The 23,043-nt window shown below is 50.2% G+C and overlaps 1 protein-coding gene across 4 annotated transcripts in view; it reads right to left on the bottom strand.

Moving 5' to 3' along the window:
- The window catches only part of PLEKHM2 (pleckstrin homology and RUN domain containing M2), a 51,110-nt gene that overhangs the window by 8,918 nt on the left and 19,149 nt on the right, over nt 1–23,043 (bottom strand). For 2 of the 4 annotated variants that reach the window (XR_004441075.1, XM_033228185.1), the window contains exons 2-8: nt 9,953–10,059; nt 9,480–9,589; nt 8,303–8,402; nt 7,670–7,757; nt 6,033–6,219; nt 4,577–4,636; nt 321–549 (exon numbers count right to left, since the gene is read on the bottom strand). Coding sequence is in view for 3 of the 4 variants with exons in the window: in XM_033228185.1 (XP_033084076.1) it covers nt 321–549; nt 4,577–4,636; nt 6,033–6,219; nt 7,670–7,757; nt 8,303–8,402; nt 9,480–9,589; nt 9,953–10,059 (881 nt within the window). In the remaining variant the exon portion in view is untranslated. Of the gene's footprint in view, nt 1–320; nt 550–4,576; nt 4,637–6,032; nt 6,220–7,669; nt 7,758–8,302; nt 8,403–9,479; nt 9,590–9,952; nt 10,060–23,043 lie in introns of those variants that run through there. The other 2 variants (XM_033228186.1, XM_033228188.1) reach the window with 2 other exon arrangements.

The following is a 23,043-nucleotide window of genomic DNA, read 5'->3' on the forward strand; positions in this document are numbered from 1 at the left end:
GAAGAGGGAGATCTGTGAATCCCTCATCAGAGCCTGGCCACGCTGGCACCCTGACTGCGGACTGCAGGCTCCAGAGCTGTGAGAATGTCTGTTGTGGAAGCCGCCCGTCTGCAGTGCTTTATTCCAGCAGCCGAGATGACTAGGACAGGCCTTCACTTCCTTTTGCTCAAAGAACCTCCTAGAGGTGGGAAGGGTTTCCGGGAAGGTGTGCAACTGCCCTCGGGGGGTGTCCCAGTCTGCCCTGGACGAACAGCTGATGCTGGGAGTGGACAGGTTGGACCCCAGGACCCCAGCTCCTCTCTGGGCCCCTCCCTGCTGACCTGATGACCTCGAGCTCCGTGCAGGCATCTGGCAGGTCCAGGGCCTGGGCCTCCTCCTTCTCCTGAGAGGTGGTGTGCACGGGGGTGGTGTCAGAGGAGGACACGGTCTCTGCCGGCTCCTCGTTGAAGGGGTTCTGGCGCTGGGTGGGGCTCCTGGTGGAGGCCTTGCTGCTGGTCAGGTCAGAGGCTGTGGAGCGGGGGCCGCTGACCGTGTCTGTGAGGTCTCCATCTGGGAGGACAAGGAAGCAGGAGACACCCTATCAGGCACCCCCTGGGGTCCCCAACCCCCAGAGCATGCGTTAGCCCAGGAGGGAGGCAGACTGGCCAGTTCCTCCCAGGGAAACCTGACCGGGTGACCCTATTTCGAGTAGAAGCCCCAACCTAACAGGACATGGGATTTGTGCTTTAGGAGCAACTTGGAGGGACCACCATCCCCACCACCCCTGGGGGCCCTCCAGAGCTCACGACAATTTGGCTGAGTTTGTGTTAAGGGCCCCGCGGGGAAGCAGCCTCCACTCTCAAGCTCCAGGCTAAGTCCCATAGGGATGGTGACTTCGAGGCCTCCATGGGTGGCTGGGAGCCCCAGAGAGGAGCCAGGCTGCATGCCTCTTAGGTTACCCTCGGAGCCTTCCTGCCAGGCCGCTACAGGGGTATCCAGCAGCCCCGTTAGCCCCATACCCTACTTGTAGGGCTGAGAGGCGCCCGAAGTCCTCTGAAGGGTCCCTTACAGAGGCTAAAGGACACAAAGTGAGAAGAATGGAGGAAGACAGCAGAGAAAGTGACGGGTGCAGAGTGGGGGCAGAGGCTGGGAGGACAGGATGAGAGCCCAAGGGGTGGGAACCGTGGGGCAGAGGGAAACGCCCAGAGCGCAGAGTAGAGACAAGATGACAGAGCAGGCAATGAGAACGAGGTGCGAAGGGGCAAAGACAGGGGTCTGAGAGGCTGCCCCCCAGGCTGCTTCTCCCCAGCAGCCCAACCTACACACTCCTCGGGGGCAGGACCAGGCGCCCCTGCAAAGGTGGTGCAGCGGTGCTGAACTCCATTTCTTTTTTTTTTTTTTTGAGACGGAGTCTCTCTGTCGCCAGGCTGGAGTGCAGTGGCACGATCCCAGTTCACTGCAACCTCCGACTCCCCGGTTCAAGTGATTCTCCTGCCTCAGCCTCCTGAGTAGCTAGGATTACAGGCATGCGCCACCACGCCCAGCTAATTTTTGTATTTTTAGTAGAGCCGGGGTTTCACCATGTTGGCCAGGATGGTCTCGATCTCCTGACCTCGTGATCTGCCCACCTCAGCTTCCCAAAGTGCTGGGATTACAGGCGTGAGCCACCGCACCCGGCCAAGAACCCCATTTCATTCAAGCGTCAGCTCACTGACTGGTCCTTTCTGAGTCATACCTTGACACGGCCCCCGAGAGGGGAGCTGGCTTAGACATCCTGCCCCACCCAGCCATCTGCCCCTGGTTACTGCAACAGGGCAGGAGAGGGAGCATGGGCAGGTGAAGCACACAGGCCATTTAGCCAGTGGCAGATGGGAGCCACCCAAGCAGAAAGCTGAGGCCCAGCTGGTGAAACCACGTGGGTGAGGGTCAATGGCAAGGGCCACGGCTGGTCATGCTCCATTTGCCAGTCAATACCTATCTTGTTGGCTGCTGTCTGCCCAGAAGAAAAGAGGCAAATATGCACCCCACAGCCCCACTGGGGGCTCAACCAGCTGTCAGTTTAGTGCTTCTTGGAAGCCTCAGGGCAGCTGTATACGGATGCAGCACACCGTCCTTTTTTTTTTTTTTGAGACAGGGTCTCACTCTGTCGCTCAGACTGGAGTGCAGTGGCACAGTCACAGCTCACTGTAGCCTTGACCTCCTGGGTTCAAGCGATCCTCCTGCCCTGCCTCAGCCTACAGAGTAGCTGGGACTATAGGCGAGCTCCACCATGCCTGGCTAATTTTTGTAGTTTTAGTAGAGATGGGGTCCCCCTGTGTTGCCCAGGCTGGTCTCAAACTCCTGGGCTCAGGCAATCCTCCAGCCTCAGCCTCCCAAAGTGCTGGGATTACAGGTGTGAGCCTGGCCTCCTCATCGCCCTTTTTTTTTTTTTTTAAGTCTGCTGTCTTTTAATATAAGGACAAAAGAGGAGGCTAAAGGCAATGAGCAGCTCTGCCAGAAAACACCAGCAACACTGGGGACTTTTTCCAGATTTCCTGGGATCCCAGAGCCTGAGTTCTACGATACAGAAAACCATGTGTCCCGGCCCCAAAGCAGGCTCCTGCTAAGCCCATGAGTTCTTGCTCCAGCCCCTGTGGCTCTCCTCAGCATATGCGGTTGCACCCAAGAGGAGCCCTGACAGGTGAGCGGGCAGATCATGAGATGTGGTGGGTGTCAAGACCTGGATGCCCACCAGTTCTGTAACTAAGCCAGAGACCAGGGGAAGGCCACCCCAGGCTCAGAGTTTGGAGCTGCCCCAAGTCCTGCCTTCCTCCAGGTCCAAGGAGAAGACAGAGCCTCCCCGGGTGAGGTGCCAGAGTGAGCTCAGGAATCCTGCTCCAGGAACTCAAGAAATCTCACCCTGCCCTGAGGCAAGCAGTGCAACTGGGCTGTTAGTTCTCAGGCCGCAGGGAGCTCTGAAAGGCTGCAGAGGAAGGTCAGGCCCTGCTTGTCAAGTGACTGCAACAGGCGTGTCAGGAGGAGGGTTAGTTGTTAGAATCGGAGGGGAAAAAAACAATATCCAGCATGTGTGCTGCAAGAAGAGAGGCCGAGAGGGTACATGACGTTATGATGGAATTCTGGAATCCAAGCTAATTTAACTCAAACAGGGGACCCCTCAACACTACTCTTGGCCAAGTGTCATAGTGTGCTAGCAGCCCTCACTCTCAGCGCTGCCAAAGTAGATGCTGAGGCCGGAGGCCGAGGAGGCGCTGAGAGTGAGGGCTGCTAGCACTCATCAATTCCGGACACAATAGTTTATTTTTCCCAATGCCACATCTTGTTTCCCCCAGAGTTAAGGTATTTCATACTCACATTATTTGGGAAGGGATCACCTGTCACCCGTTACTCAGCGACCCTGTCTCTAATAATGCGGGGAGAGCCACCTGCCCCTCATCCTCAGGTTGCGGCAGTTCTCACCTCCCCTGTTCAGAGGCCAGGTTCCCTCACCTCCCCTGTTCCAGGCTGGAAGTGGCCCAGAGGGTAGGGGGCTCTTTAATAACAGGGATTTGGACCAGGTGCAGTGGCTCACGCCTGTAATCCCAGCACTTTGAGAGGCCGAGGCAAGTGGATCACCTGAGGTCAGGAGTTCAAGACCAGCCTGGCCAACATGGGAAAACCCCGTCTCCACCAAAAATACAAAAATTAGCCAGGTGTGGTGGCACACACCTGTAATCCCAGCTACTTGGGGGGCTGAGGCAGGAGAATTGCTTGAACCCAGGAGGTGGAGGTTGCAGTGAGCCAAGATCATACCACTGCACTCCAGCCTGGGCAACAGGGCAAGACTCTGTCTCAAAAAGTAAAATAAAATAAAATAACAGAGATCTGCTATGGCCTCAGATTTAAGGGGGAAACATTCACCTTATTGGCAACATAGCCTTTGCTTTGAGTAATCGTGGTAACCTGGAAATAGCTTTGTGAATTTATGTAAGCCCAGAAGTGGAATTTCAGGCAGAAAAATGCCCAGGCACTGCTACTGCCCAGCAGACAGGGTGGGAGGGCTGGCAGATTTCCTTTTAATCTGCTTTAAAGCTTCAAAGAGATCCTGTCTGTAGGAAGTTTCAGCTGTACCTGAGCAGTTCCCTTACTTGGACCTCAACCAAAACACCCCAGAGGAAGCCATTAGGGACAGACTGAAAGAATCAAGCTCTTTCTCCTTGATGCTCATCTGACCCAAAGGAGCTTACAACCCGCATGTTTAAAGGCATGGTTTTCCAGAACAAGTCTCTGTTCACTGGGTCAGGCCCTACACACCCCGAGAGCATCAGCTGGCACTGGAATCAGGAAGGGTGATCCTGTATCCCCCGAAATGCAGCCACTTAGTGACTCTGAAAGGCCACTGCGCAAAGGCAGGAGCCCTGCACTGGGAGAAGGGATTTGCCTATGGCTAGAGGTCCCGTTTTCCCACTGCAGAATTCCATCTATTAGAACACCAAACTTGGCTTTATTATGATTATAGACATTATTATAAATAATAAGGAGCTGATTTGATACATGCAGCAAGCTTGGCATGGAAACATTGCAAAACAGGAAAAGAGGGTAACAGCGGACTCTGGCCCACCTTCCCAGTCTGTGCTGGGTACAGACGGCACTGCTGGAAACACATCTCCAAAATCATAATCTACAAAAACGAGGGACAAAACTGAAGATTAGAAACACAGGCAGTGGAAGGACGACTGGAGGGAGGGGAGGGGAGATGGGATGGGAGACATGGGGAGGAAATAGGAGAGGAAAACTTCAACTTTCTACATTGTATCCAACAACCTTGGGGAAACTGACTAGGGCCCTGGATGCCTCTCAGCTTGGGCACTGGTCCAGGAGCCTCCAACCAGCCGGAAAGACCTTTCAGGGCCACCCCTTTCCATAACCAGAAGCTGGTTCTGGCACAGAGAAGCCTTGCTGCCTGTGCCTAGCTTTGTTTTCTACCCCTTGCATTCCTTCCCTCCGTACCCTAGCAGGGCACGGAGACACTTCCCTGGCAGCTGCAGTTACACAATCTCCAAATTGCTGAGGGGACACCTCCATCCATGGATCCATCCTTGCCCTGGCTCTTCCAGCAAGGCCCGCCCCTCTGACTCCTCTAAGGCGGCCCATGGGCCCAACCTAAGGAGACTGAACCGCCGTCTTCAGCTTGCACAGTCAGCAATGCAGGTCTTGCTAACAGCAAGTGTGAAAGGGACCTACCTCCCTTCCTGGGACATATAACCCATGGTACAGCAGAAATAAAGAAAGGGGAAGGTCAAGGTCTCAATGCTGAGGCAATTCCGGGGTGCCCCAGGGCTGAACTGGGGCTGGGATCCCCTTCCCTGGAGGTGAGGTGGTGGGGTGAAGTCAGTGAAAGGCTCTGGTCTCCTAGAGGGGGGAAAATGGCCAGTTTTATCCATGAACACCAGGGCCTAAGGTTTGAGAGAAACCAGGCTGTTCCAGTAAGTCATTGGGTCAAGACAACAAAATGACCTGCAGCTTCTTCCTCGGTCTCTGATGCAAAGGGTGCGACCATCCCACACATCAGCGATCGCAGAAGGAACTTGGAGAAACAGGACGGACACACAGGACACAGTGGCAAGGTTTCCCTGTGCTTCAGACCTGCCTGGTTCTCTCTTCTTCTAGGGGTTGCTTAACCTCTTTCTAACTGGAATGTGGGTTCAGACAAGCTCCCCAGAGCAGGCAACAGTCAACCCTGTGACAAGGGTTTCCATGTCCCACTGCTAAACCTTCCTTGCTTAGAAAACTGCCCCAGGCATGTGACTAGAACCTTCTGGGAAAGGGTCTAACCTTAAAAAATATATATATATATAAAAAATTTTGGCTATTTGTGCCCAGAATCCGCTTTTTAGCCACCACAGGGACTCTGAGGAGATGAAGATCTGGGGAATGGCCAGCCCTGTTTAATTGCAAATTTCAGCCACCAGACCAAAACTAGCCAAGAAAGACGTCACTCAGCCAAGGCTTAAGCAGCTCAAGTCTGTTTCACAGCAGGGGCTTAGCCTTAGCCGTTCTGCCCTGGGGCCACTCACCCTCACTAGATGGGGCAATCGCACTGTCATCCCACTCCAGGTTGGTGGAGGTGACGGAGTTGAAGGAGTTGAGGGACAGACTGTCTGAGCCGTGGACCGAGCTGGGAAGGCGGTCTTCGAAGTCCAGCAGATACTGAGGTTTGTAGTAGTCGGGCATGTAGGGGGCCAGGTCTAGGTAAGGGGCATCCTGGGGAGAGAGTAGAGGAGGCCCGTTTAGTGGGAGACTCTATGTAGCGGCCTTCCGCGGACAGCAGAATCCAGGCCTGGGAGACGCAGATGTGCCTCTGTCACACCCTCTATGCTAGTTATTCTTTGGGAAATCAAGGGCTGAAAGTAGTACATTCAAAGAAAAGCTGCTAAGAAGAGCAGTGTGAATAGTGTTGGCTTTTAAAGCTGTGGACTTCAGGCTGATGGAAGACAGAGCTGTCAGAACTCAGCTACACCCTTTGATGCCCCCACTGTCTCTCTCTCTCTCTTTTTTTTTGAGACAGTCCCACTGTTGTCCCGGCTGGAGTGCAGTGATGTGATCTCGGCTCACTGCAGCCTCTACCTCCCGGCTTCAAGCGATTCTCCTGCCTCAGCCTCCCAAGTAGCTGGGATTATAGGCACCCACCACCACACCCCGCTAATTTTTGTATTTTTTTTTTTTTTTTGGTAGAGACGGGGTTTCGCCATGTTGGCCAGGCTGGTCTCGAATTTCTGACCTCAGGTGATCCACCCACCTCAGCCTCCCCAAGTGCTGGGATAACAGGTGTGAGCCACCGCACCTGGCCCAAGGAAGGTCATTTGATTAGGACGGGGCAGCTGCATTCCATTCTGAGCCCATTCCAAGAGGTGCCTGGGAGCCTCTTTGGCTCCATGTGGGCCAGCATCACATTTGTACAGGATGTGATGGGGAGAGAAGCTTGAGAACTTGAAGAGGGTGGCTGAAGGCTCGTCATGGAGCTGATGACACCTTTCAGAACCCCAGAAGCTCCAATTTGCCTTGTCCTTCTAACTGTCCTAAACATGAAGGCCAGTTCTTCTGGGTTAAGATACTCCAGACACCGGGCGCGGTGGCTCACGCCTGTAATCCCAGCACTTTGGGAGGCTGAGGCGGGTGAATCATGAGGTCAGGAGATCGTGTCCATCCTGGCTAACACGGTGAAATCCCGTCTCTACTAAAAATACAAAAAAATTAGCCAGGCGTGCTGGCGGGCGCCTGTAGTCCCAGCTAGTCTACTCGGGAGGCTGAGGTAGGAGAATGGTGTGAACCCGGGAGGCAGAGCTTGCAGTGAGTCGAGATTGTGCCACTGCACTCCAGCCTGGGCGACAGAGCGAGACTCTGTCTCAAAAAAAAAAAAAAAAAAGATACTCCAGGCAATGTGGCTTTTCTCCAAGTTGGATGGGGAGATAGGAGGAAGTAACCTGAACCAGGAATTCTTGCCATCAGTAAGGCAAAAGAATCACTTCTCTTCTCACTCAATTCAACAGACCCTGAAACCTTTCCCTCACCCAAAAAAACAAGCTTTGCTCAAGCCCAGTCATACTCAACAAGCTCCCCCACCAAGACCTGAGAAATGAAACCACCACCCACCCTGCCCCTCCCCTGGCCCCTCCTCTGCTTCCCACAAGCAGCGCGAGCCCCGGTGTCTCACCAGGTCCAGCTCAAAACGAATGAACTCTAGCCCGGACACCAAGGTCAGGAAGAGCGTCAGGTGATCGTGGCTGCAGACCAGGGCATTCCTGTAAGACACGAGAAGCCACGATGGTGCCTCTAGGTCTGTTGACCAGCCTGGCCTGAGCTTACCAACATGCCATCTGTGTTGCAATTTGACACGTGATGTCCCCTACCTTGGAAGGCACCCAGCTTGATATAGCTATCGCCCACCACCCTCTCAGCGATCTCCTACTGGGTTAGCAGCCACACTGCACTGTCCTGCCAGTGTCTTCAGAGATGGACAAGCACAAGGCTTGTCAGGCTCTCAGCAGCTGCTGTACACGCTCTGTTCCTGCAGCAACCCGAGCAAAGCCTGAGCCAAAGCTTGGGCACTGGTCAGGTCTGAAGCCTGGGAGGAGGACCAGGGAGCAGCAGAGACCCAAACTGGACCCAGGAGCCCAGATGGGACACCGGTGCTCCCAGTGAAGGCCACCCAGCTACCGGCAAGGTTCTAATGGCTCTCTGGCATCACTGATGTGGCACACTGTGCTGCCTGCATGACAAGAGCCTTTGGGAGGTGGCTGAAGGGGAGCTCTGAGGCTAGGGGAGACAGACCATCCCAGACACTCACTTGACGTAGTACTTATGCAGCAGACCCAGGTTCTCCTGGAATAACCGCAGGTAGCTCTCCAAGGAGTTCTCGTTGAGGGCCAGGTACAGCCAGGCACGGCCTGCAAACAAAGGCAGGAGTAACCGGCAGGAAGGCCTGTCAGAGTGCTGGCTTTTATTTGCCAAGCAAGGGCAGAAAGGAAAGAAAGAGCAGGTCAGGGGACCAGGCACTTCAGCAGCCTTCATGCTTGGTGGGGTACCATACCCCTGAGTGCCTTATTTTCCTAGTCAGACCTTAGCATGTAGCTGGCCGGGAAATTCTGATAAAGAGGGCAGACTGCACACTTCAGATAGGTCAAGAAACAACAGGCTTCTGCACTGATCCTGTAGGTAACAGTGATCCCGGCTCAGGGAGAGAAACCAGACTCCACAGCACGTGCTCAGGCTGGGATTCCATAGGAGTCCAGCTCTTGCTGGCAGCTCGCCCTCCTTCCCATCACTGCTGCGCCAAAAAACCGTCATATGCAGGGAGAAAAGAGGCCTCATGGAGGGGGCTGGCATTTTATACATTTATTTTTTATCTATTACTATTATTTTATTTTTTGAGACAGAGACTCTGTCACCCAGGCTGGAGTACAGTGGTGTGATCATAGCTCACTACAGCCTTAAATTCCTGGGCTCAAGGGATCCTCCTGCCTTACCCTTCCAAAGTGTTGGGATTACAGGCATGAGCCACTATGCCCAGCCATTTTCCTAAATCTTTAGAGATAGGGTCTCACTCTTTCTTCCAGGCTGGAGTGCAATGCTGTGGTCATGCCTCACTGCAGCCTCAAACTGCTGGGCTCAAGTCATCCTCCCATCTCAGCCCCTGAGTAGCTGGGACTACAGGAGTGTACCAAGACATCCACCTAATTTTTAAATTTTTGTAGAGATGGGGTCTCATTGTGTTGCCTAGCCTGGTCCAAACTCCTGGCCTCAAGCCATCCTCCCTCCTCAGTCTCCCAAAATGCTGGAATTAGAGGTGTGAGCCACCATGCCTGGCCTGGTGCTGGCATTTTAACACCCCACTGCTACTGGACACCACCAGGTAATGAGCCTCCCAGGGCTGACCCTGAGGCTAAACCTGGGACAGAGCCCCAAGCTACCCACAGAGAAGGTGGAGCTGGTCCCTTCCCCAGCATCTCCTTGTGACTACTCACTGCGCCCCAGGTTGGTGGCCACGTGCTGCAGCACCTCAATCTGCTTGATGGCCTCTCTCCGAGTGAAATGCACCACAAGCACCCAGTAGCCAGAGGAGAGGTCTTGCAGTCTGAGGAAACAGGACAAGAGCTGCTGTGACCTGCATGGGGCCACCCTGGGAAGCTGCAGTCGGCTGGTCCAGCAGTGAGTGCAAGGCAGGAAGTGATGGATCCCCAGCAGGTCTCCCAGGCACCCAGCACACCTTCACACCATCATGTCATTTGTGGCGAATCCTCTCCCCATCATTTATATCTACCCAGAGATGATTTACTGGGGTAACTACAGAGAGACTGTGGCCCACTTGAATGGGACAAATCCCTTTCTGCCAAAGGGAGAGAAGGAAGAAAAGGCAGACAAGCTAAGGGTTTCTCTGTGGAGGCTACTCATGGCCTGGGTTGTGCTCCATGGTCTTTGGAAACTTCCTCCACCTTACCCGTACAGCAGGGCGTGGTCCAGGTGCTCACACAGACGCTGCAGGACCTTGTCATGGTTCCGGATGGCAGGGGTCTCATCCTCACATGCAGCAAAATAGCTCTGCAACTGAAAGAAAAAGAAAATCCCTCCAAATCAGAAATAGATTAAGAGGAGGGTTACAGAAGTTCTGGAATCAAGAAGGTAGCCAAAAAAAAAAAATAGTTAAATGGTGTATCTACAATGACCAACAGAGATGTCTACCTCAGGGGCAGCTCTGGCACTGGAGGTTCCAGCAGGCAGCGGCTGTATCTTTACAGCCCAGTCCCCAAGAGGCACCCAGTCAGCAGTCCGCACCGTGACAACTTGAGGCTGGAGGGATCCACAATCCATGCATAGGTCTCAAGTGGTGGCAAGCTTCAGGTCAGGGCCACAGCACAGCATAACTCCAGGAGCACTACGTATAGTGCTGTCTAGATCGATGCCACACAAACCCAGAGTTGGGGCATTGATACAGAGCACTAGATGCATTTTCCTCCCATTGTCAACAGACCTTTAAACTTTATTTTTTTTTTGCCCTGTTGAAAAATTTTTAATTTTGATGCAGTCAAATCTGTCAGTCTTTCCCTTTATAGTTTCCCATTTTTCCCAGTTATATATTAGAAAAGTACCTTGTTTTCTTTTCTTTTTGGTTGTTGTTTTATTGAGACAAAGTCTTGTTCTGTTGCCCAGGCTGGAGTGCAGTAGCATGATCTCGGCTCACTGAAGCCTTCGCCTCCCAGGTTCAAGTGATTCTCCTGCCTCAGCCTCCCAAGTAGCTGGGATTACAGGTGCCCACCACCACACCCAGCTAATTTTTTATCTTTAGTAGAGACAGGGTTTTGCCATGTTGGCCAGGCTGGTCTCAAGCTCCTGACCTCAGGTGATTCACTCACTTTGGCCTCCCAAAGTGCTGGGATTATAGACGTGAGCCACTGTGCCCGGCCTGTTTGTTTTGAGACAGGGTCTTGCTCTGTCACCCAGGCTGGAGTGCAGTGGTGTGATCACAGCTTGCTGCAGCCTCAACCTCCTGAGTTCAAACAATCCTCCTTCATATCACAGTGGCCCCACTTGTAGCTACCCTCTGCATACACTAAGGGCCAATGGACTGGGACACCTGCCCCACCAGCCTTCTTGCCAGCCTTCTTGACATGGACTAGAATTGCCTGCAGAACCTGACAAGGCTGGATATGGATCTAGGTGCATGCAAGGCTCATGTTAAGCCCTATGCCAAGAAGGACACCAGTGTTCCTGGGCTGGGATGATAAAAGGAGATTTGGACAGTAGGTGAGATGAATTGCAGCAATGTGCAAAACCCACCAGGCTGGTGAGGGCAAGGGCAGCTCCATCAGCCTAGTTAAGGACAAGAAAGCCCAGATACTGGACTGAGTTCACTGCAACCGCAGTTACAGAGAGAGGGCCCCTTTCAAGCACAGCTCTAGGAGAAAAGTCTCTCCAAGCTCATGTTAGCCATATCCTGTTCTGCTACTGCCCTTCCAATGGCCAGAAGGGAGTGGAACACAAGAAAAGAGCACAGATGCCTGATCCTGATCTCAGGTTTAAGCTCTTGGGACAAACATATTCTCAAGTGTTTTCTGGAAGCAGTGGTAGAGACGGCCACAGCAGGCAAGATACATCACCACATCAACAAGCATGTGCTCCTGGAGAGAGGCCAACAATTCAGCTCCCACAACAAAAATAGCCTCTCTTCTCTGCAGCCCAGAACAAGCCCGGTAGGCCTGTCAGCCAGGACAAACCTCAGTCCTGCAGGGTTTTCCCTTCCCTTCTTCCCAGAGGCAGGCAAATCAGAGCACCACAGGGAAAGATTTCTAGAGCTGAAAGAGCAGTAAGCCTGCAAAAACTGCACAATCCCTCTCAGCAACAGCTGGAAACATTATTGCACACTTCAGTATTAAGTACGACCACACTGGGGTAGAGCTTTTTCTTTTTTTTTTTTTTTGAATTTCAAAATCTGAGTAAATCTGAGATCAGAGAGCCTACAGACAGATGTTAGAGCTAGAAGGATCCTTAGAGATCTAGCGCAACGTTCTCATTAAAAAACCAAAACAGGGCCAGGTGCTGTGGCTCACGCCTATAATCCCAGCACTTAGGGAGGCTGAGGCAGGCGGATCATGAGGTCAGGAGATCGAGACCATCCTGGCTAATACGGTGAAACCCCGTCTCTACTAAACAAAACACAAAAAATTAGCCAGGCGTGGTGCCTGTAATCCCAGCTACTCAGGAGGCTGAGGCAGGAGAATGGCGTGAACCCAGGAGGCAGAGCTTGCAGTGAGCCGAGATTGCACCACTGCACTCCAGCCTGGGCGACAGAGTGAGACTCCGTCTCAAACAAACAAACAAACAAACAAAAACAGAATATTATTCATTCTCTTGAATTATAATACCCACATGGAAAAGAATGTGTATGTGTGTGTATTTACAGAGAAGAGGTTAAGTCCCTCAATATGGTTTTTAGTTAAGTGACAGACCCAAGGCTGGAACTCAGACTCCTTTGTCAGACTAAGATACCTTTAAAGAAAAATTATTCTGAAAACATTTGCTCATTGTAAAAATGCAAACAATACAGAGGTGTGTATAAAGAGTAAAGGCCCCCTGCTCCCATTTACTATTGCTAGCAGCTTGGTGTGCACGTATCTCCCCAACTCTTTTCCTGTATACACAGACCTAAGAAAAAAAGAAAAAAGAAAAAAAGGAATGCCAGGAGTGGTGGCTCATGCCTGTAATCTCAACACTTTGGGAGGCCCAAGCCAGGAGGATCCTTGAGGCCAGGAGTTTGAGACCAGCCTCGGCAACATAGCGAAATACTGTGTCTAAGAAAAAAAAAAAGAAAAAAAATTAAAAATCAGCTGGGCATGGTGGCTCACGCATATAATCCCAGCACTTTGGGAGGCCAAGGCAGGCAAACCATTTGAGGACAGGAGTTTGAGACCAGCCTGGCTAACATGGTAAAACCCCATCTCTACTAAAAATACAAAAATTAGCTGGGTGTGGTGGTGCATGCCTATAATCCCAGCTACTTGGGAGGCTGAGGCAGGAGAATCGCTTGACCCCGGGAGGTGGAGGTTGCAGTGAGCCGAGATTGCACCACTGCACTCCAGCTGGGGCGAAAAATAAAAATAAATTAGTTGGGCATGGTAGCATGCACCTATAGTCTCAGCTACTGGGAGGCTGGGGCAGGGGTCAGGGGGAGGTATCCCTTGAGCCCAGGAGTTTGAGGCTACAGTAAGCTGTAATAGCACCACTGCACTCCAGCCTGGAGCAAGAAATTGTCTCAAAAATAAATAAATAAATAAATAAATAAGGAAATAAGATCATGCTACATTCATTCTGAAACTTGCTTTGCCTTTAAGGAATACCCATGTGTATTTCCATATCATTATGAGGCACCATACTTCAATCATTGTTAAATATGGATATCATATCCAGTTCCTGGACATCGCACATAATACTGCAGTGACCACCATGTGGTCCTGTGTGGATGCTTCTGTATGGTGAGTGCTTGCAAGGGGAACTGCTAAGCCAAGGGACAAACACATTTACAGTCTGCCTGGGACCTGCCACCTGCCCGTCTAGAATGTATGACTGATTTACACTCCCACCATGCTGGTCAACACTCGATATAATTAGTCTCATTTTTTCCAGTCCATTTGGTGAAAAATAGTACCTGTTTTCTCTTCTTCTAGGAACGTGTTTCTCTTCTTCTAGGAACTCAGTATTCATAGCCTTTGCCAATCTTCCACTGGCTGCTTGTGTTTTTGTTTTTGTTATTATTTGTTGCAGCTCTTTAAAGATTTAACCTAATGTGTTGTTATGTATTATTTCCCCCCCATTATCAACTGACCTTTAAACTTTGCTTATGTCATTTTTTTCCCTATTGAGAAATTTTTATTTTTTTTATTTTTTTTATTTTTTATTTTATTTATTTATTTATTTTGAGGCAGAGTCTCACTCTGTCGCCAGGGCTGGAGTGCAGTGGCCGGATCTCAGCTCACTGCAAGCTCCGCCTCCCGGGTTTACGCCATTCTCCTGGCTCAGCCTCCCGAGTAGCTGGGACTACAGGCGCCCGCCACTTCGCCCGGCTAGTTTTTATATTTTTAGTAGAGACGGGGTTTCACCGTGTTAGCCAGGATGGTCTCGATCTCCTGACCTCGTGATCCGCCCGTCTCGGCCTCCCAAAGTGCTGGGATTACAGGCTTGAGCCACCGCGCCCGGCCGAGAAATTTTTAATTCTGATGCAGTCAAATCTGCCAGTCTTTTCCTTTACAGTTTCCCATTTTTCCCAGTATAAGATTACAAAAGTGTCTTTTTTCTTTCTTTCTTTCTTTTTCTTTTTTTTGAGATGGAGCCTCACTCTGTTGTCCAGGCTGGAGTGCACTGGCACAATCTTGGCTCACCGCAACCTACACCTCCTGGGTTCAGGCGATTCTCCTGCCTCAGCCTCCCAAGTAGCTGGGATTACAGGCACCCAAGACCACCCCTGGCTAAGTTTTGTATTTTTTAGTAGAGATAGGGCTTTGCCATTTGGCCAGGCTGGTCTCGAACTCCTAGGCTCAAGAGATCCGCTCACCTCAGCCTCCCAAAGTGTGGGGATTACAAGCATGAGCCACTACGCTTGGCCACAAAAGTGGCTTTTTTCTTTTATGGTTTTAGGACAATTTGGTTTTGGTTTTTATGTTCAGATTTTTTTGTTTGTTTGTTTTTTTCACTGCTGGTTTTTCGTCCTCTTATGTTTTTATTTATTTTATTTTATTTTTATTTTTGATAGAGACAGGGTCTCCCTATGTTGCCCAGGCTGGTCTTGAACTCCTGGGCTCAAGGAATCCTCCTGCCTTGGCCTCTCAAAATGCTGGGATTACAGGGATGAGCCATCATATCAGGCCAGGTTCCCTTATGTTTAGATCTTTATATATGGCATGAGGTAAGGATCCAGTTTCACCACGTTGGCCAGGCTGGTCTCGAACTCCTGACCTTAGGTGATCTGCTTGCTTTGGCCTCCCAAAGTGTTGGGATTACAACACTTTGGGCGTCACGGCGCCACGGCGCCCAGCCCTCGTATTTATTAATGTTAATTAATGGTCCAGCTCTCCCTAATCCTCCCACCTCAGCCTGTTGGGTAGCTGGAACTACAAGTGCATGCCACTATGCTTGGCTGATTTGTGATGTAATATGCCCCTTTTAAAACTACTTTGTGTTGTTGGCCTATTATATATTCCTGTGCTGGTCCTCCATTTAAAATTTTTAGTTTATTCAGCATTTTGGTATGGGCAGAACAAGTCTACCCCAAACCCCTCAACATTCTTTTTCAAAACTGTTTTGGTGGCCGGGTGCAGTAGCTCATGCCTGTAATCCCAGCACTTTGGTAGGCCAAAGCAGGCGGATCACCTGAGGTCAGGAGTTCAAGACCAGCCTGGCCAACATGGTAAAACTCCATCTCTACTAAAAAAAAATACAAAAATTATTCGGGTGTGGTGGCCCATGCCTGTAATCCCAGCTACTCGAGAGGCTGAGGCAGGAGAATTGTTTGAACTTGGAAGGTGGAGGTTGCAGTGAGCCGAGATCATGCCACTGCACTCCAACCTGGGTGGCCAAGTGAGACTGTCTCAAAACAACAACAACAACAACAACAGCCCTGTTTTGGCTGTTCTAGTACAGTATTTTAATCACATTTCACTACAGTTCTCTTCTGGATTTGTACTAGAATTATACTGAATCCAGAGATCATTTGGGGGAGGAAATAATACTGCAATATTGAGTCTTCCTATCCAGGAACATGGAATCTTTTCCCCATTTATTCAGGTCTTCTTTTATATCCTTTGGTAATTTTTATAGCTTTCTTTAGATATGTCCCGAACATTTATTTCCAGGAGGCTTGCATATCTGCACATGGTATTATGAGTTAGGAAGCAATCTGTGCCTTGAAACAATTTCTGCAAAAAGTACAGTACAAAGAGTGTATATGCCATGGTGGTGGAGAGAGAAGGCTCAGTAGGCAGGAAACCTGGGTCCAAAGTGTGGCTCTATGACTGCAGAGGTAGGCACCTTTGGCAAATTACTTAACTCTTTAACCCTCATTTTTTCTCATCTGCAAAATGGGTTATAAAATGACTATTTAGACCTGAGCTGTCCAATAAAGTAGCCACTAGCCACATGTGGCTATTTAAATTTAAATTAATTAAAATAGGCCAGGTGCGGTGGCTCACGCCTGTAATCCCAGCACTTTGGGAGGCAGAGGTGGGTGGATCATTTGAAGTTGCGAGTTCGAGACCAGCCTGGTCAACATGGTGAAACCCCATCTCTACTAAAAATGTAAAACTTAGCCAGGCGTGGTGGCATGTGCCTGTAATCCCAGCTACTCGGGAGGCTGAGGCATGAGAATTGCTTGAGCCCAGGAGTGGAGGCTGCAGTGAGCTGAGATCGTGCCACTGCACTCCAGCCTGTGGGACAGAGTGGGACTCTGTCTTAAAAAAATTTAATTAATTAAAATAAAACAGGCCAGGCGCGGTGGCTCAAGCCTGTAATCCCAGCACTTTGGGAGGCCGAGACGGGCGGATCACAAGGTCAGGAGATCGAGACCATCCTGGCGAACACAGTGAAACCCCGTCTCTACTAAAAATACAAAAAACTAGCCGGGCGAGGTGGCGGGTGCCTGTAGTCCCAGCTACTTGGGAGGCTGAGGCAGGAGAATGGCGGGAACCCGGGAGGCGGAGCTTGCAGTGAGCTGAGATCCGGCCACTGCACTCCAGCCTGGGCGACAGAGCAAGACTCTGCCTCAAAAAAAAAAAATAAAATAAAATAAAATAAAATAAAATAAAACAAAATTTAAAATTCAGTTTCTTAGTTGCACTAGCCACATTTCAAATGCTCAATAGCCACATGTGGGTAGTGGCTAGTGTATGGGATAGTGCAGATACAGAACATTTCCATGATGTAGAAAGTTATATTGGACAGTACTGATTTGGAGAATAAAATGATAAAATGCATGCAAAAGGCTTAGCATAGGTTTGGTAAGCAGCAAGTGTTTGACAAACACTAGCTGAGATTATGAACAATAACAAACCCATATTCTTGGTCAAACCAATGACATACACAGTTAAACCTAAGTTCAAGTGCAAAGAAGACCTGAGGATGTATCTGCTGTCAATAGCTAATATTCTGTTTACTGGGTCACAAGTTCAAAAAAAAAAGTTATTATTATTATTATTTTTTTGGAAACAGGTCTCACTCTGTTGCCCAGGCTGGAGTGCAGTAGTACAGTCACAGCTCACTGCAGCCTCAACCTACCGGACTCAGGTGATCCTCCCAGCTCAGCCTCCCAAATAGCTGAGACCACAGGTATGTACCACCACACCGGCTTTTTTTTTTTTTTTTTTTTTTTTTGGTATTTTTTTGTAGAGATGGAGTTTTGCTATGTTGTCTAGGCTGGTCTTCAACTCCTACACTCAGGTGATCCTCCTGCCTCAGCCTCTCAGATTCTAGGGATTATAGGCATGAGCCATGGTGCCCAGCCCAAAGCCTACACTTTAAGCACTCTTTTTTTTTTTTTTTTTTTTTTTTTGAGATGGAGTCTCTCTCTGTTGCCCAGGCTGGAGTGCAGTGGCATGATCTTGGCTCACTGCAACCTCCACCTCCCGGGTTCAAGAGATTCTCCTGCCTCAGCCACCCGAGTAGCTGGGACTACAGGTGCACACCACTATGCCCGGCTAATTTTTGTATTTTTAGTAGAGACGGGGTTTCACTCTGTTGGCCAGGCTGGTCTCAAACTCCTCATGATCTACCACCTCGGCCTCCCAAAGTGCTGGGATTACAGGCGTGGGCCACTGTGCCCAGCTAAGCACTCTTTTACGGCAGGTTGATAAAGATTTCACATGATCTCAGGGGACAAGGAGATCTGGAATCAATGCTACCAACCAGCATAGTTCTTGAAAGGGGTGGAAAGAAGAAGGTCTCTGATTCAATAATGCAAGAACCTGCAGAGCTATGGCAATAGCCTGAGCTCAGATTTTGGGAGCTGTGCAGCAAAGCACATAAAGGTAAACAAACAACAGTGGCACTCTCTTAGCTGCAATGAGGCCGCAGCTGGTAACCACCTCCCGCTCCAGTACGATCAGAAGGCTCTGAAAGAACAGGAGTGGAAGGAAAGCAAACACCGAAGAAATGAGGACCCCAGAACAGAATTAATGGGGTGAGTATAACAAATATAACCCAGCCTGGGAGCACAATCACCATCTTTTATGTCAAATTACTCTTTGGTTGCACTCAATACCTGCTGGTAGAGCTAATATCCGCTACAATTAGGGCCATGATTTATTGAGTACACATTCTGTGCATCAGGACGGTGGCAGAGCTGTTAAGAGTGCGGACTCTGGAGTCAGACAACTTGGTTTGAATGCTGACTCTGCTACTCATTCACTGTGTGATCTTGGACAAGTTACCTAACCTCTCGAAACTCGTTTTCCTTGTCTGTAAAATGGGCTTAGTAATAGGACTCTCCCTATAGCTTGCCATGAGGGTTCATAATGCTTACACTGTGTTTATCAAAGTACATGACACATCGTAAACACTTAACAAATGTTAGCAGCTATGATGATGATGACACACTTTTCAAACGTAATTTAATCACCACCGCAACCCCGTAAGTAGGTCACAGAGCTAGAAAGGGGCAGAGACAGATTTTAAACCCAGGTCTTTTCATCAAACCTGGGTTGGAGGTCCCTGAATGAATAATGTATGTAAAATGTTAGGCTCTAGCCAGGCATGGTGGCTCACAAGTATAATTCCAGCTCTTTGGGAGGCCAATGAAGGAGGATCATTAGAGGCCAGGAGTTTGAGACCAGCATGGGCAATATAGCAAGACCCCATCTCTATTTTAAAAAACTTTTTTGTAAAGTTAGACTGTATTTGAATCCCATCCTAATATGTTTTAGGGGAGCCCAAGAAAAAAAATGCCATTCTGGGCTGGGCACAGTGTCTCATGCCTGTAATCCCAGCACTTTGGGAGGCCGAGGCAGGTGGATCACGAGGTCAAGAGATCGAGACCATCCTGGCCAACATGGTGAAACCCCGTCTCTACTAAAAATACAAAAGTTATCTAGGCGTGGTGGTGTGCACCTGTAGTCTCGGCTACTTGGGAGGCTGAGGCAGAAGAATTGCTTGAACCCGGGAGGTGGAGGTTGTAGTGAGCCGAGATCGTGCCACTGTACTCCAGTCTGGTGACACAGCGAGACTCCATCCCAAAAAAAAAAGAAAAAAAAAAAAAATGCAGTTCCTTGTCTTTTAAATCATGAGAACTGGCCAGGTGCAGTGGCTTATGCTGGTAATCCCAGCACTTTGGGAGGCCGAGGCAGGCGGATCACTTGAGGTCAGGAGTTCAAGACCAGCCTGGCCAACACAGTGAAACTCTGTCTCTACTAAAAATACAAAAATTAGCTGGGAATAGTGTGCACCTGTAGTCCAAGCTACTGGGGAGGCTGAGGCAGGAGAATCACTTGAACCCAGGAGGTGGAGGTCACAGTGACCTGATATCAAATCACTGTGCTCCAGCCTGGGCGACGAGAGCGAGACTCCCTCTCAAAAAGATATAAATACTGATATAAATATAAACCATGAGAACTCAAAGCCCATGGTAGACTTGAGCTCAGTGTCTTCTGCAGTTCTGCTTCTTGGAAGACAGACCAAGGAGAGTGGCCAGGCTGGCTTCTCTACCAAGAGCCCTTGCTGGTACGCTCTCTGTCCTTTGGCCCCACACTGGCATCTCCTGAGTGAGGCTGTGTCTTGTTTGGTTTAAAAAAAGCTGCAGCTGGCCGGGCGCGGTGGCTCAAGCCTGTAATCCCAGCACTTTGGGAGGCCGAGACGGGCGGATCACGAGGTCAGGAGATCGAGACCATCCTGGCTAATACGCTGAAACCCCGTCTCTACTAAAAATACAAAAACTAGCCGGGCGAGGTGGCTGGCGCCTGTAGTCCCAGCTACTCGGGAGGCTGAGGCAGGAGAAGGGCGTAAACCCAGGAGGCAGAGCTTGCAGTGAGCTGAGATCTGGCCACTGCACTCCAGTCGGGCGACAGAGCGAGACTCCGTCTCAAAAAAAAAAAAAAAAAAAAAAAAAAAGCTGCAGCTGCTCCAGGAGGGGCTTCCCCACTTCTGGGAAGAAGTTCATCCTGCTGATCAGACTGCCAAGTGGTTCTGAGTGTTTCCTTCCTGTTCATATGGATTTTGGGGAAAGGCAGAAAATCTCAGAATTCGTGGGAGTCTGGGGCAGGGTGGCTAGGGGGCCACCTCCAAGTTTTGTGTGTAAAGTTTTATTGGAACACAGCCACTCCCATCGGCTCATGTGTCACCTGTGGCTGCTTTTGGGCTATGACAGCAAGTGGAGCAGTGTTTTTAGAAACAAGTCTCACTTTGTTGCCCAGGCTGGAGTGCAGTAGTACAGTCACAGCTCACTGCAGCCTCAACCTACCGGGCTCAGGTGATCCTCCTAGCTCAGCCTCCCAAATAGCTGAGGCCACAGGTATGTACCACCAGACCTGGCTAATTTTTTTTTTTTTTTTTTTTGTAGAGATGGAGTTTTGCTATGTTGTCTAGACTGGTCTTCAACTCCTATGCTCAAGTGATCCTCCTGTCTCAGCCTCCCAAATTCTAGGGATTACAGGCCTGAGCCATGGTGTCCAGCCCAACGCCTACACTTTAAGCACTCTTTTTTTTTTTTTTTGAGACAGAGTCTCTCTCAGAGACCGTGTGGCCTGTACAGCCTGAACTATTTAGCACCCGGCTCTTTACAGAAGAAGCTTGCTGGCCCTCGGTCTGAAGCCTGGAGCAGAAGTGGCAAGGAATGCACACTTGTGATAGGCTTGGCTGAGGAGCTGCCTCTTGCTCAAAGCTCAGTTCAGCAGTGGCCAGAAGGGGAGGCTCAAGCCATGAAGGGTCACATATTTCAACACACAGTTACTGGGCGCCTGCTATGCACATATCAGACACGGTGGCGGAGATGAATTAGTGCAAATATGTAACATGGCATCAGGGAGTAGTAAGTGCTATAAAAAAAAATGAATCAGGGTGTGGAAATCTGTTATAAATACAGAGTCCCCCGAGGGAAAAAAATAAATACGGAAGCCAGGCACAGTGGTTCACGCCTGTTATGCCAGCACTTTGGGAGGCTAAGGCAGGTGGATCACCTGAGGTTAGGAGCTCGAGACCAGCCTGACCAACATGGTGAAACCCTATTTCTATTAAAAATACAAAAAATTAGCCAGGCGTGGTGGCGCACATCTGTAATCCCAGTTACTCGGGAGGCAGAGGCAGGAGAATGGCTTGAACCTGGAAGACTGAGGTTGCAGTGAGCCGAGATCCTGCCACTGCACTCCAGCCTGGGTAACAAGAGCAAAACTCCGTCTCAAAAAATAATAATAAAAACAAACAAACAAACAAATAAGGAACCAAGAAGATCTCCCTGAGGAAATGACTACTGTGGCATCCAGGGGGAAAGTATTCCAGTTAGAGGAACAGCAGGGGCAACAGTGAGGAGCCTGGTGTGGCTGGAGCTCAGGGAGCGAGGGGGTGAGCAGCATGAGATGACATGAAGAAGACAGCTGAGGGCCAGATCATGCGCAGCCACACAGGCCGTGCAAGAGGCTTTGTGTTGCATTACCAGTTTGATGGGAAGCTGTTGGAAGGTTGAGAACAGGGAAGTACATAACCCGACGTCACTGTTACGAAGCTGCTATGGCTTCTTGCTTGTTTTTGAGACAGGGTCTCGCTCTGTCACCCAGGCTGGAGTGCAATGGCACGATCTTGGCTCACTGCAGCCTCTGCCTCAATCGATCCTCCCACTTCAGCCTCCCGAGTAGCTGGTACTGCAGGTGTGCAACACCACAGCAGGCTAGTTTTTGTATTTTTTGTAGAGATGGGGGTCTCATCATGTTGCCCAGATTGGTCTCGAACTCCTGGGTCAAGCAATCCACCCACCTCAGCCTCCCAAAGTGCTGGGATTACAGGCATGAACCACCATGTTCGACCTTGCCATAGCTTCTATATGGTGAGCAGACAGACTGTGAAAGGCCAGGGTGGAGGCAGAGGCTGGTTAGGACGCTAGTAGCCCCACTGATGGGAAAATGGGGGCTGGGAGCTGGCTACAGTGTGGAGGACTGGAGAAGTTGTCATATGTAGGGTCTGAAGGCAGAGCCCCAGGGATTTAGTGATGGATTAAATGTGGGGCATGAGGGAAACGGAGGAGCCAGCAACAGTTCTGAGGTGTGGTCTGAGCAGGAGAACAGCAGCTGTTTCTGGATCAGGTGGAGTTCAGCTCTGGCATGGTAAGTTCAGAACACCTATCCGATATCTATGTGGAGGCCGGGCATGGTGGCTCATGCCTGTAATCCCAGCACTTTGGGAGGCCGAGGTGGGTAGACTGCCTGAGGTCAGGAGTTCGAGACCAGCCTGGGCAACATGGCAAAACCTTATCTCCGGCAAAAATACAAAAAATTAGTTGGACATGATGGCATGATACACCTGTAGTCCCAGCTACTTGGGAGGCTGAAGTGGGAGAATTGCTTGAGTCTGGGAGGTAGAAGTTGCAGTGAGCCAAGATTGCACCACTGCACTTCATCCTGGGTGACAGAGTAAGACCTATATCAAAAAAAAAAGAAAGAAAGATATCTACTTGGAGACATCAAGGAGACAGCTGTGGAAATGGATCTGAAGTTCAGGGTGAGGTGGGCGCCGCCAGCCTTTGCATGACACTGAAAGCCATGAGTGTGCAGCAAGAAGAACGTCTGAGTACTGAGCCACCAGGGCTGCGTTAGAACAGGGGTCCTCACCCACGCAGCACAACAATGCCCAGGCCCCTTTCCAGACCAATGACATCAGAAACCCTGGAGCCAGGGCACAGGAAGCAGCACTGTAACACTCCAGGTAATCCTGATGCCCGGCCCGGGCTGAGGATCACTGTCTCAGAGCACGAAGGCACAGCCAGCGAGGTGGGCAGAAAACCCGGGCAGTAAACCTGGGCAGTGTGTGCTCCAGAAGCCGAGTGAGGAAAGTTTCCCAAGGGCAGGCGTGGTA

Source organism: Trachypithecus francoisi, unplaced genomic scaffold, assembly GCF_009764315.1.
Source record: "Trachypithecus francoisi isolate TF-2019V2 unplaced genomic scaffold, Tfra_2.0 Lachesis_group12, whole genome shotgun sequence".
NCBI lineage: Eukaryota > Metazoa > Chordata > Mammalia > Primates > Cercopithecidae > Trachypithecus > Trachypithecus francoisi.